Source organism: Saccoglossus kowalevskii, chromosome 9 (assembly GCF_978046115.1).
Source record: "Saccoglossus kowalevskii chromosome 9, keSacKowa6.1, whole genome shotgun sequence".
Lineage (NCBI taxonomy): Eukaryota > Metazoa > Hemichordata > Enteropneusta > Harrimaniidae > Saccoglossus > Saccoglossus kowalevskii.
Genome location: NC_140649.1, coordinates 35246725 through 35267420, shown reverse-complemented (window position 1 = coordinate 35267420; position 20696 = coordinate 35246725). Strand labels below are relative to the sequence as shown.

At 32.6% G+C, this 20696-nt stretch overlaps 1 protein-coding gene across 2 annotated transcripts in view; it reads right to left on the bottom strand.

The window, feature by feature from the left end:
- Positions 1-3608: 3608 nt before the first annotated feature.
- Positions 3609-20696, bottom strand: part of LOC102802885 (protein SSUH2 homolog) — a 172383-nt gene continuing 155295 nt past the window's right edge. For both annotated transcript variants that reach the window (XM_085503456.1, XM_006825686.3), the window contains 5 exons: positions 18219-18316; positions 17885-17977; positions 15612-15714; positions 10695-10799; positions 3609-8855 (listed from right to left, as the gene is read on the bottom strand). In XM_085503456.1, coding sequence (XP_085359582.1) covers positions 8709-8855; positions 10695-10799; positions 15612-15714; positions 17885-17977; positions 18219-18316 — 546 coding nt within the window. In that variant the 3' untranslated portion in view covers positions 3609-8708. The remainder of the gene's footprint in view (positions 8856-10694; positions 10800-15611; positions 15715-17884; positions 17978-18218; positions 18317-20696) is intronic.

The following is a 20696-nucleotide window of genomic DNA, read 5'->3' as shown; positions in this document are numbered from 1 at the left end:
TCATTGTTTACAAACAAGTGTCTAATCATGAGCCTTTTTTTATTTATTATTTATTTATTTATTTCACCAGTATGCAAACACAATTTTTTTACATGTTCATGTACAGAACAAAATTATATGATACTGGTGTGTAGTTAGTGTAAAACGTTTTGGAATTCAGCAGTTAAAGTGTCAAGATTAACGGTTTCTGAGTTTAAGTATCATCAGCGAATTGGCGAAAGTTAAAAGCATTAATAGATGTGTGAATATCATTAATATAGATAAGAAATAGGGGTGACTTTAGCAAATTTTAGAGCTGCGGGAAATTTGCCGGGAACGGGAACAGTTGAAGATATATTCAAGTGGATGAGTAATAATGTTGGCTGCATCAATTACCAACCTGGGATGTATTTTATCATAGCCATGTATTTGCTGGTGTCTAAAAGATTGATTTCTTTATATGTGTCATGATGAGTGATGAAGATACATATTGTAATTGTTAGATGTGTTAATTTTGGATGATAAATTAGGGCCAACATTAACAAAGAAATCGTTAATTTTTTCAGCAATATCATGACTTATTATCTGATAAAATATTTCCAAAATGAAATCGTCATTAAGTTTATCGGGGGATGATGCATTAGACCTATTGCTTAACACTTCATTTACCACCTTCCATGTTTTGCTATTATTAACCTGTGCAGATAAGAACTCGTGATAATGATAACCCCCTTTAGCAGCCTTAAGTAACTTGCTGTAAAGATTCCCATATTTGTTATAGTTGTGTCTAATATCAATATTGTTTGGCGACTTTTCCATGCTATAATATAATTTCTGTTTAGTTTTGGCTGATATATTAAAAGACCCTTTGATAGCCACGGTTTATGGATTTTGCTGTCCTTGATACTGACTTTGATTACAGGCGCATGCTCAGTAGCAACATTGAGATATAAAACGATAAACGTATTATACGCGTCATCAGTGTCAGTATTGTTGTAAAATGGGTCCCAGAAAATGTTACTTAAATCGGAAACAAAGTTTGTTTTATTATAGGATGAAAAGTCGCATTTGTAGTAGGATGTCTTATGCTTTCGATCATGGTGAAGGTCAACAATAGCAAAAGTTGGATAATGGTCGCTGATATTCGTGTGGATACAGCCACACTCTGGGAAATATTCTGTGACATTAGTGATCCCGTGATCGATGGTCGTGGATGTGGTGTCAGTTACTCTTGTAGAGGTATCAATGGTTTGGATAAAATTATAACTATCTAGTAGGGAAAATAACACATTTTTTTATTTTTTGAGGCAAAATATTTAAGACTCTCATCCATACCATACAGAAATTCCTGGATGGGCGTATTCGGTTTCCTGTAAAAAAACACCAATACTGAGTTTCTTTTTGTTAATGATAGCTTCTATAAAAATTGCGGCTGATCTGCACTGGCTCGGAAGATGAATTCTGATTGGCTAAAAAAACAAAAAACTTGTGGCGTTGAATGCACGTTCATTGTCAGTATTGTTATGCAAATTCAAACTAGCTAATCATTTACAACCTTCCGAGCCAGTGCAGATTAGCCCAAAAATTGAATCACAGTGGGGAATTTGAATGTGACTGATATGTGAGAAAGACAATGATTCATGAATATAAAACCCAGCCCCCCCCCCCCCGAGATTGTTCTCTGTTGGAAGTGATAAAACGGTATGACGCAATATTGAATAATGTATTGTTACATAACCATGTTTCAGTAAGTACTATAATAGAAAATGTGTGTGGAATGTTGTTAAGAAAACTGACCAGGTCATCTCAGTTTTTACAAATAGATTAGATATTAAAATGAATACAGAAAAACGGGTGTTTTTTAAATTAAATGTAAAAGAAGATTGTATACCAGTCCTGTGGTGAACTGCTCCACACTATAAACCTGACTGTTATAATTTATTGTTGAGTGTTCGGTATTTAGTGAATTCATATTGTTATTGTTTACATTGCGGCAAATGGATATCTGTGGACTTTATATAATGCGTTGAACATCTTGGCGTGTAACTATTTTTATCACGGGAGCTTCTTCTTTTCTCACAAATATTTGGCCGTTTTGGGTCCATATGAATTTCCATTTTCAGCTTTTCTATTTGCATCGTCAAACAATCTCTTATTCTGTGCAGTGAGTTGTTCATTAATCATAATGTAAATACGATGGTGTACTGATCCTCGTAGTTAAGGTATGACTCGGTCTTGTTACGTAAATTTTTCTTTGCCTTATACAAATTATTTCGGACACTACGTCTTGTAAATCTTACAATTGGTGCGGGGACATTTTGTCCTCGTTTCAATGGGAGCCTGAAACGAAAATACATGCCGCAATTTTTACGACAATAGTGTCGGTCTTCATCTTCTAGCACTGGTACGCTGTATTTCCGAGTTGTTACGGCGGGAGTACTCAGTGATTTATAGTTTCCATGATGTCTTTTTCTGTACTGTCTAAACGGCTCTCCGTTGTCACTAATCTAATCTTCAATGCGTTTCTTGTAATTTTCAAAGAATGCATTTAAACAATTCATAGATTCCTATTGTAGTTGATGGCAATGGAGATAACTATCTATATTGTAACAAAGAATGTCAAGCCTTTCTTTAATACCTTTGTCAGCCATCTTGGCTTTGTTGAATTTGTTCTTCAGTCGGTTACTCATTCTCGGGAACCGTTTTGCTTCGCATTTTGCACATAATTCCAAGTCACCCTGGCATAAACGTACATTATAAATCCAAGTCACCCTGGCATAAACGTACATTATAAATCCAAGTCACCCTGGCATAAACGTACATTATAAATCCAAGTCACCCCGGCATAAACGTACATTATAAATCCAAGTCACCCTGGCATAAACGTACATTATAATTCCAAGTCACCCTGGCATAAACGTACATTTCTTTTACCTTTGCGTTTTTAGTGTGTGTTGTTATCGTCGCTTGGGACTCAATTCCCGCGCGTGCGCGGGTGACGACCCTCCCGCTTTAATTTATTAAGTTCACTGAGAAGGGAGGGAGTAAAATGGAGTTGGCGCTACCTTGTACGGCACCTGGAAAGCTCGCATAGTCTATGTGTCACCTGTCAATATTAGCCGGAAATTCAACTGATTTTGTTATCCCAAATACTAATATGGTTTTGAAATAACTTTATTGCATAAATGATATGTGAACTTGAGACTGTGTATTAGTTGACTTCCGAAATCTAAATACCACGAGCGGATGAAACGAATTATCAGAGATCTGCGCATGTCGATCAGAGATGACATGATGCCTTGAGTACTAGTAATCTGTCTTGTCAATTATAGGAAGAAGGTACATAAACACAAAGAGCGCCCTCGGCGGCAGACATTGTATTTAAAGAAATTCGTTTGATTGTAAATGTATTGCTATGGAAACATGCACATGTGCTCCCAGTACTTATTCAGACTAAGCCACCTGAAACTATTCATTGTACTGCTAGCCTAATAAATCGGTATATTTTAGTCAAACCATTATTCCCCAAACACCTTATTCCAATCAGAAAACCAGAAACATGGGCATCTGATGGCAATATTTATAATACACACTGTATACTTGGGAGAAAAAATGAAATAGAATCCACATACTTGAACATGCACTACTGTTTTTTAATATATTTTTCACAAATTACATTTTCATATATTACATTGTGTTCTCATAATATAAGTAGTCTGATTTGAAAATTCATAATAAAATACATTTATTTATTTGCCATCCCCCCCCCTTCCTGCCCTCGAAAATAAGTTTTAAAACTATTTCACCTTACCTTAATATAATATACAGTTATAGCATTGAATATACATGCAATAGCCTAAAGCGGTTGCAACAAATCAAACTGGGTGAAACTGGTTGAAACTGAATGTCCTGCAACTAAACTTGATTTGTTGTGGTGTTTAACAAAGATAACAGATAACGAAATCCATACAAACAAGAATAAAGCCAAAATTGTTCTGTTTCTCCCATCAACAATCTAAAGATTTAGATCATATATGGCTTTAATCTATTCCGAGATAATCCATTGAACTACATTAGACTTAAATTTGACCACTTTTAGATTACCGGTAGCTAGTTGACAAGATACAACAACCTACAATAGTTTGGTTGAAGTAAATGTAGTTATCATTTCTGGAAGAAATAAAAAGGTAAAACTCAAAACTGTATATGGAACCATGTTGTTATCAGTTGCTTAGTGATATGCTATCATCTTCATTAAACCAGTAAAATGAAAGAACACTCATCCATGTATAAAACCATCACTGTTAAATGCTTTCACTGCCCTTGTCAACTTCAACTTAGATATTTCACTTCTCTTTCAACTTAGACGACTAACCCCTTCATTGCTATTGTCAACTTGCACTCTTAACCTTTTCACTGTCATTGTGAACTTTGATCTCAATCCTTTCACTGACTGTCATTATTTGTAACCTTCCACATAATAGTCTGCATCAAAATATCAAGATTTTGATAATTACAAATCCTTATTGAAAATCTATAAATAATAACACATGCTCTCTTAGTGCTCTTAGTTCATAATCAGTATTAAATTTTGAGAAATAATCAGAAACCTGCAGCACCAAAGGATGACTGTTAAATGCAGATAAACAGTATGTATCATACTTTATTCGTTCACCTCACAGAACTAATTTAGATATCACTCCATCAAAATCAGTGACGCACATTGCATATATGTTCTCCCAAGGCAAGAAGAATCTACTATTAGAAATATATTCTATCGATACATTATGTCAATTTCATAAATAAGAGCAACAAACTAATAAGCTATCAAGTATCAACCACCTGAAAGCTGTCCCAGTAAAGAGCTCTATTGTCATGGCAACACATTTTCTGATGATAACGTCATAGTCAATATAATGTATATACTGTGGAATACTTTATTTTCGCTGGAATTAATTTTCGCTGAAAAGGCTTTTTGAGCGTTTTGTATGGAATTTATTTTCACTGATTTTTGATGAGCTTAATGTGAAATATAGGAAAAAATGTATATTCGCTGGATTTTATTTTCACGGAATCATCCCTTCAGCGAAAATAGCGATAATAAATTCCAAGTGAAAATAAAGTATTCTACAGTACTTATAAGCTATATCTCAGCAATGGATAGTACTATGCTATTTTGCAAAAACAAATTATGGGTCTGAAAATTTGATTGAGTACCAGACAGACTATGCTGAATCTTACTGATTCGTTCAGTTTGGTTCATTATATAAACAAAAATAGCTGTGAAAATATGTGTATGTTGAACAGCAGTTTAAATAAAAGATTGTTACATAGTTGAGACTTTGTGAATACACAATATGCAAACTGCCAGCCAGGAAAGTAAAGAAAATTTTCAAAGTTAATATTACATTGACTCAATCTCTGGTGCAAATATCTACTTAGGGTGAATGTGATTATGCAGCAAATATAAAAGCACTCGGGAGATTTTTCTATATCAAAGTTTGTCTTGATATTTTGATACTGTTTTTGATCTGGGGGTAGCCACAATTGTTTCCATGCTAACAAGTCCTTAAGCTCCAAATGACCATTTTTTCAGGACTTTGAATGCCTACATTATTCTCCTCACCATTTCTGCTAAATCTAGGCTATTGCTGAAAGCAGGGGTACAGACAGTCAACAAAATAAGACAAAAAGGAAAGGGGGATTTCATATTAGTAAATACTTTACACTCTTTAGCAGTGATTAAATCAAATTATTAATTCATCAAAATACAACTATTTATACCTCTGTCAATTAATGTTACTTTCAAAAACATTTTCAAAAAAATCACTGATTAAAACATTCTTCAGATACAATGAGGTTACTACAGTTTATGCACAAATAAAACTCCATCTAATGACATTGTAAAAAAAAATCTTAAGTTCTGAATAATTTCACTATATTTGGACCAGCCAAAACAGATAAACATCGTCATAGTAACAATACCTCAATACTCTATTCAAAAAACAATTTATAAAAAATACTATCAATCTGCATGTACATAACATTTCACACTTTTGCCATGGCAACTATCTAGTAAAAAAAATCAATATCCTGTCGATAGAGAATAACAAATTCTTACATTGAATTTTAATATCTGGTAGACTGGATAAAATCAAATCCCAATAATTACTATGTCATAATCTATTAAATATCTATAACAGGTCTCTATAGCATAAAAAGAAAATAGAAATGGAAATAACATAGATGGATCTTGATAATCACTTGGTCAAAGTTCAAGCAAAAAAGTTTGTTTCAGCTTGTGCTTTTCATGCCTCTCCTCTCCTCTCCTCTCCAAGGGAGCACTCAACTTTTTCACCACCAGACTTTCTTGCTCAAATTTGTCTGCAATATTTTCTTATATTCTCTAATATTTCTAGAAATGAACCCTAATTTTGGAGCCAAAAGACAAAATTTGAGTCAATTTCCAGTTTTTTACTCAAACAATTTGGTTAATTCTGTCCCAATCTTCTGAAGGAAATTGCAGACTATAAATGGGACTATTTTGTGCATTTGTGATGAAAAGAGGGGACTGGTGGTGAAACGGTTAATGTTATACCAATCACATTAAGTCTTAAAAGTGACATGAGCTGCATTTTTCACCAATATGAATCTTGAGACAAAATCAACTTTAATTTATAAATATAAATCACACATGCACATTTCAGGTACAGACAAATTATGGGTGGCAATGATATGTCTCTCTCAGTATTACAGCCATCTATAGTTTTTTTGTGACTTAATAGTTCTCATAGGTAAATGTTTGATTAAGTACTGCAAAATGTGATTTCATCAAATTCATCAACAGAAAACCATGTTCAAAAAGAGTTTCTGATGTAATACACAACTTTCTACAAGTGCGCCCTCTTGTGATGTAAATGGGTTTCAGGAGGTATGCTCGCATTTATATTGTTTTAAGGTAGCGGGACTATTATTTGCATACTTGTTTTCATCTTCTAATTGTGACTAAATGACTATAAATAGACCCAGGAAAGTATATATTTTTAGAATCGCCAGACTTCAAGCTTTTCACAAGTGTATTTTGCATGCCCGTATCTGCATTCTACGACACGTTACTCAACCAAAAGTGAAAAATTACTTTTTCTGTAAAAAAAATAATTACGCATTTATGCTGGCGATAAGAAGTAATTTTTTCACTTTTCCTCGTTGTTCAATAGTCTGGTAAATTGAATGTGTCTGGTCAGTTTTTTTCAAGCAACGCGTTTTAAAAAATAGTGTGCTGAATTTCAATTACTGTTTTAGTCGCATTGCCCCCAACTCAAACCACAACTCGTTGGTAAATAATCGATGAAATAGTTTGTCTGGACACATTCAAGTTCCTCTCACTGTCACCTTAAAGCTTTGAAAATTTGGTGTTAATCCGATGATAATAAGTATACGTTATTTTTTGTTAAAGACCTTGTATTTTGAAAAACATAAACTCCTAGAAAACGTCCATGAAGTAACAGCAAAGATTTTCAAGCTTGTTTATCGGCACAATCAATTTGTTTTCCCATCAAGGTCTGTTTTAACATGTGTAGGGACATCCAAATGTGTAAGGCTATTGAAAACCAAAAAATAAAGGAATGGGATAGCTATAATTGGATAAATTCGGCATATGAAAACACCAAAATCAATGATTTTTTTTAGTGGCTGTGTGACCTTGTGTCTGACACATTCATATGCAAATGACTAATCTGTGAAACAAATAGGGGCGGAGACAAACCACTCAAATGTTTGGAAACACTCATTGTGTGTCAGATAGCTACTGATAACACATCCTAACATTGCTTTGTATTGAGTTTATCTTTGAAACTTATAGGCACACAGATTAAACCTGTGTTGTTGATTTTGGAAAACACTACTGAGGCTGCCTTGCTTCCTTTCAGAAAATCTACATTTTAACCAACTTACATGACATTCTATGTTATGTTGACTTTATCACATGAAAGTTTATAGTGCATTTCATCAATTAATAAATAAATGTGAAAATCGTAATTTTCAACACAAATAATAGTCTCTCTACCTTAATCTTCCATCGTCTGTCTATTAGAGATATGTTCTACAACTGCACAAACAATAAGTTGACATTTTCAACTACTGTAGAATAATTAATTTTCGATTGGAATTTAATTTTTGCTATTTTCACTGAAGGGATGATTCCGTGAAAATAAAATCCAGTGAATATACTTTTTTTCCTATATTTCACATTCAACTCAGCAAAAATCAGTGAAAATAAATTCAAAGCAAAACACCCAAAAGGCTTTTTCAGTGAAAATTTATTCCAGCGAAAATAAAGTATTCCACAGTACATTGCTTTACCTCATTTTTACGTCACAAAAGCATTTTGTGAAAGATACATAGAACATTGTTGTTCACAAACGTACACAATATTTAATAAAGATATGGGAGGCCAAAACATAAGTACCATTCAAAAATCACAATATAGAAAACTAAATATAATAAATAATGTAATATAAATTATTACAAAAAGTTATCCTCAAAAGTGAGTAATGCTCAAAAAAACAGGCAGAACATTTTCAGAAAGCAGTTAAAGAAGTTCAGAAAATTTAATAAAACAATTTATGCAGATGCTAAGTATTTTTTTCTTCCTGAAGAAACGCATTATGTTGTAATATTCTTGCGAGACCTGCTTGCCGTTCTTAAAATGAGAACCTTGTCTAATATGTCTATAGGATCATGCAGCCCCAGCAGCATTTGACGGGATATTCTGGAACAAATATCTTGTGATCGTGTCCGTAGACAAAGAATTTGTAAATTTTTCCATTCCATGCGTAGAGAATCTCGGCAACTGGTACAACATGTAAGGTGTGTTTCTGAAAATTTTAAAATATCAAAATTACCAAAAAATATCGGTTACTGAAGTTTAGAGAATATTGTCAGAATGAACATTCACTGGATGGAAACAACGCGCAAATTTATATAAGAAGAAGATGCATTTTTTGCATAAATCTATGAAACAGCTTTTATATAAAAGATTTTTTCACTTTCAACTATTATTGGTCTTTGTAAGTTATCAAATATCTTTAAATAAAACATGGGGTATATATTCTGTGTTTTCTGAGTTTATTGTCAGATAAATTTAACTGACAGCATTAGGAGTTCTGCCATCTTTGATACAGCACAATCATTAGATTACTACCATTGAAATAGATCATTAGAATATCATTTGAATATCATTAGGATATCATTTGAATGTCATTTGAATATTATTAGAATATCATTTGAATATCATTAGGATATCATTTGAATACCGTTAGAATATCATTAGAATATCATTTGAATATCATAAGAATATCATTTGAGTATCATTAGGATATCATTAGGATATCATTAGGATATCATTTGAATGCCATTAGAATATCATTAGAATATCATTAGAATATCATTAGAATATCATTAGGATATCATTAGGATATCATTAGAATATCATTAAAATATCATTTGAATATCATGAGAATATCATTTGAGTATCATTAGGATATCATTTGAATACCATTAGAATATCATTAGAATATCATTTGAATATCATAAGAATATCATTTGAGTATCATTAGGATATCATTAGGATTTCATTTGAATTTCATTAGGATATCATTTGAATATCATTAGAATACCATTTGAATGTCATGTGAATATCATTAGAATATCATTTGAGTATCATTAGGATATCATTTGAATTCATTAGAATATCATTAGGGTATCATTAGGATATCAGTTGAATATCATTTGATTATCATTAGAATATCATTAGGATATCATTAGGATATCATTAGGATATCATTTGAATATCATTAGAATATCATTAGAATGTCATTTGAATATCATTAGGATATCATTTGAATATCATTAGAATGTCATTTGAATATCATTTGAATATCATTAGAATATCATTTGAATATCATTAGGATATCATTTGAATATCATTAGAGTGTCATTTGAACATCATTTGAATATCATTAGAACGTCATTAGAATATCATTTGAATATCATTAGAATATCATTTGAATATCACATTAGCATATCATTTAAATATCCTTGACAGTATTTTATTATGATGTTTAGTGTTCTCAAAACCCATATATAGCCACCAAACTACTTTTCACACATGAAATGTTGAACACTCGCACAAATTGCACTTTTGAAAAATTTACTTAATCGGTTTCCATAGTTTTCACAAAACTGAAATATAGTCACTGAACTACTTTTCATAAAAATAGGTCAAACTTTTTTAAAAATGGTGATTTTTGTGCCAATTACCTGCTGGGTACAAGACACATAATTGTCACAAATTATTAGCAAATTCTGATGATTAAATTTATGAAATTAGTCCCAAAAACATATTTTATTTTGCATTTATTTTTTCAGACATTTTTAATAGGTAAAAAAAAATTATGTCTATATTTATAATTATTCAACACTTTTGAAACAAAACAATATGATAAAAGTTGTTGTCTAATTTAAAATTTTGAGCACCATATTTTCTCCTGCCAAACATTTCGCCTCTTTTTATGTATTTATGAAAAACAATCTGAAATAATTTTAGAACAAATCAACATTTCCTATTGGGTACAGGTCATAATAAAATAACCTTTTGCAATAATAAATTGAATACTCATGAATTGACTTTAGATAATGAAAAAAAATTTTATTACCTGTTGTAGGATTTTTTCATTCACCGTCTCATTCACTTGTATGTTGTACAGTTTCTTGGAACCTTCACAAATCTCTGTGTTTGGATATGAATCTATTGGTTTTACCTGAAATGGGAACACAGATATCAAAACTGAAATTTTCTGCATTTTAATTGGAAATGATTCTCAGGCTGATCACATATATATCTCTGTGAATTGGTCTCTATAAGTTACACTGTTTGGGGGATATGTCTCCTACCTTAGAACAAATTATATTTAGCATTATTTGCAAATTTTTCATATTTTTAAGCTGTTTAATAAATACTGAGTCAAAATTAACTTTATGGAACCATATATGTAAACACATGGTGTTAGGTCATGTGACATGGCCTATAGTTATGATAATAGCGGGAAACGGCTGGAAAATGAATTCTAGGTCAACTAAAAATTCGCTTTCCAACTGTCTAAGTGCTATTTGCATAAACATAATATAATTTTATCCAAATGTCTGTTCATTTGGAGTCACAGAAATCAATTTATTTAACTCAATAATACATGGAATACAAAATATGAACAAAATTACAATTAACATATCTCATTGAATGTCTCGTTTTATGTAATATACTTACACAAGCCAATATCACTTGGTACATTTTACAATAATGTCAAAGTTTCACTTCTTATAAGAATTTCATAAAATCTCATAAAAGGGATTTTATCTGATAGCATGATGTGGTCGACGATAGTTTTTGTGCCCTCGCCGATAGACACAAAAACGAATGCCGACCATGTCAGGCTACTTAGCCGATAGTATTTTATAGTCAGATTTTGTAAAATAACATAAGGGGTCCAACAATTATGCGCCTGGATAATATCTCAACATTTTTCATCATTATGTACTTGGTTATATATGTACATAACAATCTCAGATTCAACAAAACACTAATGAAATTCAAACACAATGCACAAATAAAACATTTTAAATTTCTTTGAACATGTTCAATGCATCTGAATAATGTATGAACTTTGTAATGTATGATTTTTCCTTCATCGCGAGATCTCGCGTAATGTGTGAAGAGCACGAACTGAGCATCTGCCGCACAAATTTAATGATTTGATTTTTGAACTTCTTTTAAAATATCCATCTTTCAGGGGGAGTATGGAATTGCCATCTTTCAGGGGGTGGAATAGCCATCTTTCAGGGGGGGTATGAAATAGCCATCTTTCAAGGGTGGAGTAGGGAATAGCCATCTTTCAGGGGGAGTATGGAATAGCCATCTTTTAGGGGGAGTATGGAATAGCCATCTTTCAGGGGGGAGTATGAAATAGTCATCTTTCAAAAGTTTGAATCCTGCACAGTGTTTGTATGCCACTACGTAACCTTGCATACAGTCGCTTGTTTATTTTTAATAAAATAAAATATCATGAGAGTGTGTAAATGGCGAAATCTGTGTTAACAAAGTAGAGGTATTTCTCTGTTACCAGGGATTCACCATACACTCGAAAAGAGACTGTATGCAAGTCTAGCCACTATGATGCTATTATTAGTTCTGTTTTTACGTTTGCTTTCACACGAAGTGAACGAAAAATGGTCTGTTGTTTGTTTAAACAAAACTCGAACACATGATGAATGAGGCACTGAACTATAGGAGGTATTAGTTTTGGCTTCCCTATTTGAGTAACATGCCTAACACATGTCCTACTCTATATGTATAAGTCAACCCCATTTTGTATTCAACGACCTAAGCAAATTATGAAACGCCTAAAGTGAAATTGACAAATAATTTTGTTTGATGTTGTGTTCAATATGTAGTGTATGCTCTGCATGCAAAATACCGTACATTGTTGATTTACAAAAAAATTGAAAACACGCTGCATGACAACAACGGCCCTTCAAAACATACAAGATTGAAACTAAAAGCAACTTGGAAAAGCAACATTAATATGTAACGAATGAAATAACATGATTGCTGGTTGCCATAGAAACAATTTTCATTAATTTCCTCCAAAGTATACCTTAATCATTCTGATGAGAGCTGGAAGGATCACAAAACTATAAACTACAAAATTAGTATTGAGACCCAATTTTATGTCAATCAATTTACAAAACAAGCAGTCTCTCGGCTGAGATAGCTCCGCTGTTAGCAATGCACATTACAATTAAAGAACTGAAGATATCATTAGAAAATGAACAATGTGTATAGTATGTTTTCAACAAGAATTCAAAAATATCACTTTTTACCAAAAATGACATAAATATTCATCAAAATTAGATAATTGAAGATATCATCACAAAATGAACAAATCTGAGAAAGGTCCACATGTAGTATCCATATATGTTATATCAAAGCAATTGGACTTGCGGTTTTTAACAAGAAGTCAAAAATATCACTTTTTACCAAAAATGACCAAAATATTCACCAAAATTAGAGAATTGAAGATATCATGATGAAATGAACAAATCTAAGAGAGGTCTACCCCAGGTACATACACACCAAGTATCAAGCATTCAGGCTTGTAGTTTTCAAGAAGAAGTCGAAAAAGTAAAACATTGACACGGTCGTCGGACGACGGACAATCACTCATATGATAAGCTCCACTCGACAAAGTCGACAGCGGAGCTAAAAATGTGGTCAAGGAATGCATATAATTATTTGAAAGTCAGAAAAATCTTGATCCAAAAAAATTGCTAACCAGTTTTATACATGAAGGTGCATGGCTAGCCTGTTGAGATATTCAAAATTTATATACAGACAACAAGACTGAAAATACAGATTTATCTCTGGATCTATCGACATAACAACGCCACATGATTCCTTTTTGCTTTCCAGCAAAAAAAGCTTCTATTTAAACTCTGCATGCGAATATTATAAAAATCTCCTGCAATATCAAAATGGAAACACGCGTTTCAACGGGAACACAGTGTAAATTGCTTCCATAATGGGAACATTATTACTGTCGTACTTAGACTAGAAGATATTGCACTTCAGCATAATTCAGACTTCTAGCGTCTAAACATATTATATTTATTAAATGTAAGCTAGCCTAAGGGAAGGCAATAATTGTGGGATCAATTTACTTTATGCACTTGTTAAATTGCAGATCAGTCATCGATGTGTGATGGTAAAAATGCATGTTTCATAGACTGGAGGAAAGGTTAAACTTTCAGTTGTTGTCATGGAAACACTGGCTATGCATGATTAGATACTAAAGAATCACTTTAAGTTATCAGAATCATCGAAAGATTCTGTGCATATATTGTATGTTTGATTGGAAATAACAGGTCAATCTTACCACAAACAAGTTCTTTTCAAACAAGTTCTTTTCAATGACATAGTTTCTGTTTGTATTAAGCTGAATTAATATTTGAGAACACAAAGTTATGTCTTGTCTTTGTAACAAATTTTAATAAAATGTGTTTGGCTCAACCAGCTGATGACTGATGTTAGTACTGGACGCCGGTTTTAACCGTGGGATAAGAATAGTAAGGTTCATCTATAAGATGACTGAGTCAACCTGAAAGACTGCTAAATTATCAGTGAAAGATAGAGCTCATAACTCGCTACATCTCCTGCTTGAACCCAAAGAAATCAGAAATAAGGTCTTCGTTGACCTATTGGCAAATGACCTGGCATAGTGTGGCTTGACCTGGCAGAGCTTGCTGAAAAGACTATAACACTACATTTGTAAGGACCAACATGGTGAGGGCAACCTGAGAAGCTCAACAGCCAGCTAAAAAATAGCCCTTTGAAATAAGCTTTTATAGAATTGTCCTTTGTAATTTCTACCCAAACTTATAGTCAACATGTTGCTGAGCACAGATTCAATGTTTCCTATTTTGAATGTGGGTTTTTTGGCCTTATATGGCCTAAGGAATCTACCAATTGGTGCTTGGAAAGGATGTGTTTCGTGGCTCTGCATGGTTTACCTAGCTGGTTATATCTCGGAGGGACTGGAAATTATATATATAGCGCTTGCTGGTCTCTCTGAATGTGAGCATATAGCCCATAAGTGCATAGGTAAGGCAGCCACATCACCGCAGACATGTTCGACTGGGCAATTGACTTGATAGTAGTCCATGGGTCATGGGGAAGTATCCTCAGTTGGTTTATAACCAAAGGAGAGGTGTCCACAACTGAACTCGACCAGTGTCATTTGTGTGTTGTTTGATAAGAATAGCTTCCTGAGTGTAACTAATATCATTGAAAACAGGGGAAACATGTGCGCATCAACATGTTTTTTCAAAGGTAAACACTATTTAGATTAATTCATAATATTTATGGTTAAATTAACTTTTGATAACATCATTTTTTGAAAACATTGTATGTGATTATGAAAACAAAATGTCAATGAGAAACGAGAGATTAAATTTTTTTTTCAATTAATCGAAAAAAATCAGCAGATAAGATAAAAATTAATACACTCGAGTGATCAACTCTCACATACTGAAGTATTTTATCAATTCACAAACAAGAGATTGACACTACTCTGGCGATAATCGCATATGTCTGTTGACGTTAATCGAGTAAATGTCATAGGATTTTATATTTACTGTATATAACAATCTTAGAAGCTAAACAAATTAATTACATTTTTTTATCCAAAATATTGAGGAAAAAAATTAAAAGTAGATATTTGTAAAATTCGTCATTTGAAAGTTTAATTAAAATATGAGTACTGATAGCCTTATTTCTAACTGCCGAGACATTGAAATATTTTAGCAAATGTTTAAATTTGGGATTTTCAACAAATCAAAGAAAAATGTTGTTAAATCATCTACACAAATTAAATTGCTCATTTTTTTTCAGAATTTTAGAAATAATGAAATAAAAAAAAAAGCTGCCGAATGCCTCGATTTAAGAACATTCAATGAGCAACCTTTTTTTTTTAGTTTTAACGATGATATAAATCTTCTAGTTTAATAGCCATCATACTTACCCTCTTGCCACCATTCTGTAAAGCAATTTGACCTTTGGCCTGTCTCATCAAATCATGGGGTATACTTGTACTATCCACAAAATGTTCCCCGGTGTGATTGGTACTGAAAACAATAACACAAAACCAGGTTAATTTGCATATATGTATAACATTTGTAACTTACCGGTAGGTAACCACAATTTCCTTGTTAACAATTTAGACTAAAATTTGCAAATTTATGTAAAGTTTTAAACACAAATTTTCTTCCCAAATATAGACAGTTTTCCACACATTTCAGGTAGTTTCCTATAATTTAAATGTTATTTTGGAAACAATTGGACATAATTTCTAATTTTCTATAAGTATTCATCAAAAAATAAAAACAAAATACAATTTATTATAATACAAAATAATTAATAAGTTTTTTTTTTTTGAAAGGTGACAATTAAGAATTAATTGTCTTGAATATTTCTACAGAAGTATTTTTGTTTATACACAGTGTGGTAACAAATCATGGTACCCTGATGACATCATATCAAATAATCGTGTTTTTGGTTCTGGCTATTACTAATTATGCAATCTCACTCTGACATTAATCATGAGAGTGCATGTGAATTAATCAAGTGATACCATATATGAGCAGACTAAACAATCATATTGAAAAATTCTTGTTATGAAACTCACTTTTGAGTTTTCTGGTTGCTAAGTGACCATGACTGATGTTGATACATTTTTAGTAAACACAAAAAAGCAGTTTTTGGGCGTATATTTCACTCTACCTGCTTTGAACCGAGCATGTTGATGAATGGTGGCATCCGTGTTTCATTTGAAAATTTATTCATTCATGGCAAACACAATGAAATGAAAGCAGAACAAATTACATCATATCATAGTATCCGTACATACATTGTAAGATACGCCAAAAATATGTATTCAACCTCACCACCACCCAAGTGTTATGTAGCAGCCAGTGAACTCTTAAATCGTTTATTTTAATAGATTCCACATATATAATTATCATACTTTGATCGGCTATAATAAACACATCATATTTCATTTGTATTACCTCACAGAATACCACTATGTTAGATTGCGTTTAACAAGGTTTTTTAACTTATTACTGACATTCCACAGCGTACATTTGATTTCCTACATCCTTGTATGGTTCATTTATGTGTTAAAATGGTATATAATTATTCATAGTTATAATCAATCACATAGAGAGCTGACTTTTATTGCTTGCAGTAAATGGCTTCAGGCTGAAATGACAATTCAGGAGACAGTTTTGAACATAAATCAATACTTTCTACTGAAAATTTATTTAAGAGTTTTCTAACTGCCCATTACTATCGGTATAAATCATTTTTTTTCATAGATTGTCCCAAAGCTAAATTTCAAGTAGCAATATCAGGTACATGTATGTAACACAACAGGAAACAATATTAGTACACTTTCTATTTGATTAATTGAGCAATTATCTCTCAAATTGAATCATCTGCTTATGATAAACAAGTGATTACATTACATGGTTCCTGTGTCGAGTTATCAAGTTTAAGCTTACATGATGTTTGAATATAAACTTTCAGAGCATATCAAAGATATGGCACTAGAACTGCATTCATTAAAACAAAGTGGCCATATAGTCGGCTATTTTGAATCTGAATGTTACTAAAATCAAAATGGCCACCAGTCAGCCATTTTGAATGCAACAAAAAGATGTGCATTAAGGTCCCATAATGTTTGAACCATCTTGAATGAGATTGCGAAATGAATAAATATGCGTGAGTATCCCAAGATGCATAATACATGTGTGAAGTTTTGAATATAATCAGTCAAGACATGTCAGAGAGACAGGTACAGATGTCAACAATTTAAGACAATGTTTTCGAACTTCATCAGAATCATGAGAACTAACATTAACTGATGTGATTTTTCTATCATGATGTGATATGATGTATTTGCAGCTAGACAGAATATGACATATTTGCAACCAGACAGAATATGACATATTTACAATCAGACAGAATATGACATATTTGCAACCAGACAAAATAAGATATATTTGCAACCAGACAGAATATGACATATTTGTAATTCACATTTGATTTTGAATGCCAAATTTTTGGTGCACTTTTTCATGTATTTTTCTAAATTTTCTTTGTTACTTTTGGACCAAATGGGCATAACTTTATTTAGCAAAATTATAATTATAAATCTTTTGTAGACAATCATGACAGGATTTCATGACGTTATATAACTATATACTTGGTAAATACCAACAGAACATCACTTACAATTGTACGCAAAGTTCAATGAACCACTTGAGTTGCCTGTAACCGTCACATATCTGACAAGGGATACGGCCATCGCCATGACAAGTCCGACACCTAAAATAAAATTAAACAAGGTTACCACAAAGTATGCACAGTTTAACACATAGAGCATTGAATCAAGTAACACCATGTTTCCAAGTAGTGTCTATGTGCATCAATACCAGTAATCAAAGTCACTAAATATTAAGAGAAGGAAGGGTTCAATAAACTAAATATAATAATGGTTTTTAGGTAATAAAACTTAAAATCACATTTTGAGAATCTTAAAAACAGTAAATTAACAGAAATGCATTACCTTATTCGTCCGGTACCAGAACATCCGGAACAGAACTGTCTGGTAAAGATATCCTTATGTTGTACATGAACACTACCGCCACAGAATTTACATCTTATCTGAAAACCGCAAAATAACGAGAAAAATATTTATTTATATGGCAGAAAAAAAAAGATAATGAGCACATGAAATATTTGATTATTATTATTATTATTCATTTTTACATTTTGTATTCTGCAAATTAATTATCAATTCCGTGATGGTACCATCAATCACATTATAGTATCATTAAGTAAATTTTATGTTTATAAAATTCTTTTATTGGTATATTAATAATGATAAAATATATTAATTCCAAAATATAATAGTATTTTGAGGTTATTTGTTGATAGTATCAGAGATAATAAAAAATTACTGTTTATTTGAAGCAAAACCACTTTTGCAGAAAAAAATGAATTATGATTTAAAGTATTGTCAATAATGATTTTATGTTTTACAAAAAACAAGCTATGCATGGCACAGTCCCAGTTAGTTATCAAATTTATATATTTTTGTTTATAGTAATAAAGTTGAAACATAAACATGATTGAAATTTTGTATCTGATCATCAAACAAGTACTTGTCCATATTTAAACAATAATGAACGACCCGCCAACCCATAATGGGTGAAAGCTCATTTTTGTGCGACATATATGTATGAGGCGTGAGCCGAGTACATATATGGAGCACAAAGTGTGCTTGAGTCCATTATGGGTTGTCGGGGAGTTCATTATTGTTATTATTTTGTAGCATTGTCATTACCAGTGGATTTGCTGCCTCTAAAAAGCGTAAAAATTTTGAGAAAAATCTACAGTGAGCGGAATAGTTTCAAAGTCACTGGCCCGTGAATCTGAATAATTTAAAATGTCTTTCTGAAAATTGTTTCCACAATCTCATATGGCAAACTAAGAAAGGAACAAATATTATTGTATTGAACTCATTTACATTGCGAGTGAATGAGTGACTGATGTGTGGTGTGGAGTAGCATTACAGTGATCGCCCACGCTAACGGCATACCGTGACTGGTACGTCATATCGGTGTCCACCGCGGCTTGCACTACACTACGCAAGATCACCGCCGGGGTCCAGCTGGATCAACTGTGCGTACCCGGGGTACATGTACATAGTTGCATCGTTACCCCATCTTACTAGTGTTTTCAAACAATCAAGGTAGATATTATTGACAACTGTCCTTTCTGTGTAATAGTTATTTTAAATTCCACAAGAGGGCGGGGATTTGACGAATACTTTGAAGCCAAGCGTAGTGTAGCGGGTGAACGAACATGACCGGAAAGCTAGTGGGTGTTAGCCATCCTAGAAGGAGAACCAACAGTGATTTTAATCTCACTGTATAAAATAAACAGATACACACCTGAGAACACGGATACTTTCATTTATTTATACAAACTGTGCCCGGACTGTTACATTTACCCGGAGTCGATGCCGAGGAAATACAAGTCACGTCGGTCTTTCGTCGATCTCGTTTCGCGGAATATAGAAGCGCGCGTACTAGATGGAACGCTTCGACAGAACGCGCATTAGTGTACAGAGCAGACGACAGTGCCTTCAAAATATTGTCTATCCGCTGTTATTGGTTATGGGCCATTTTATTTGATGCCGATTTTGGTATTAAATACTTGTTATCTAACAATTTCTCTTCTTTTTCAATAGTTTTTTCTTTATTCGTTTTCGAAATCAACATTGTATTCATATCCATGGGACAGGGCCTTGATGCTCAATAATGTAATACATTATCGCTAATAATCTGCTGCAATGACGTCATAAAATCCACTGGTATGCTATAATATAATGAGAAATATTGCTCTGGAACAGCAATTAAAACAAAATGGCCACCAGTCAGCCATTTTGAATACATCTATATATATATATATAACATGATGTGAAACGAATTATATACCGGGGGGTAAATCATAATCAGTCGAAGCATATCAGAGATATGGTTCTAGAAGTGCATTCATTTAAACAAAATGGCCGCCAGTCAGCCATTGTGAATCCGATCTGAAAATTAAAATGACGTGCATCAGAGACCCATGATCTCTAATGTGTGATTTTTTAGCACAAAAATGGCTGCCATTTGGCCATTTTGAATCAGATAGTGAAACCAATATATCTATGTCATGATGTATAATGAATATATAAAATTTGAACATAATCAGTCAAAAAATGGTAGAGTTATGGCACTAGAATTGCATTCATTAAAACAAAATGGCCACAAGTCGGCCATTTTAAATTGGATCAGAAAAATAACAGGATGTGCATCATGGTCCCATCATTTCCAACGTATGTACCAAGTTTGAACAAAATCTTCCATAAACCAAGATCCAGTTCTGGAATGCCGGAAATGCTTGATTTTTTTATGATTTTTAGCACATTCGAACGGGGACAAATAACCAGCAATGACAAAGTTGCAAAGGGGAATTATTTGTATCTCTGTATTTA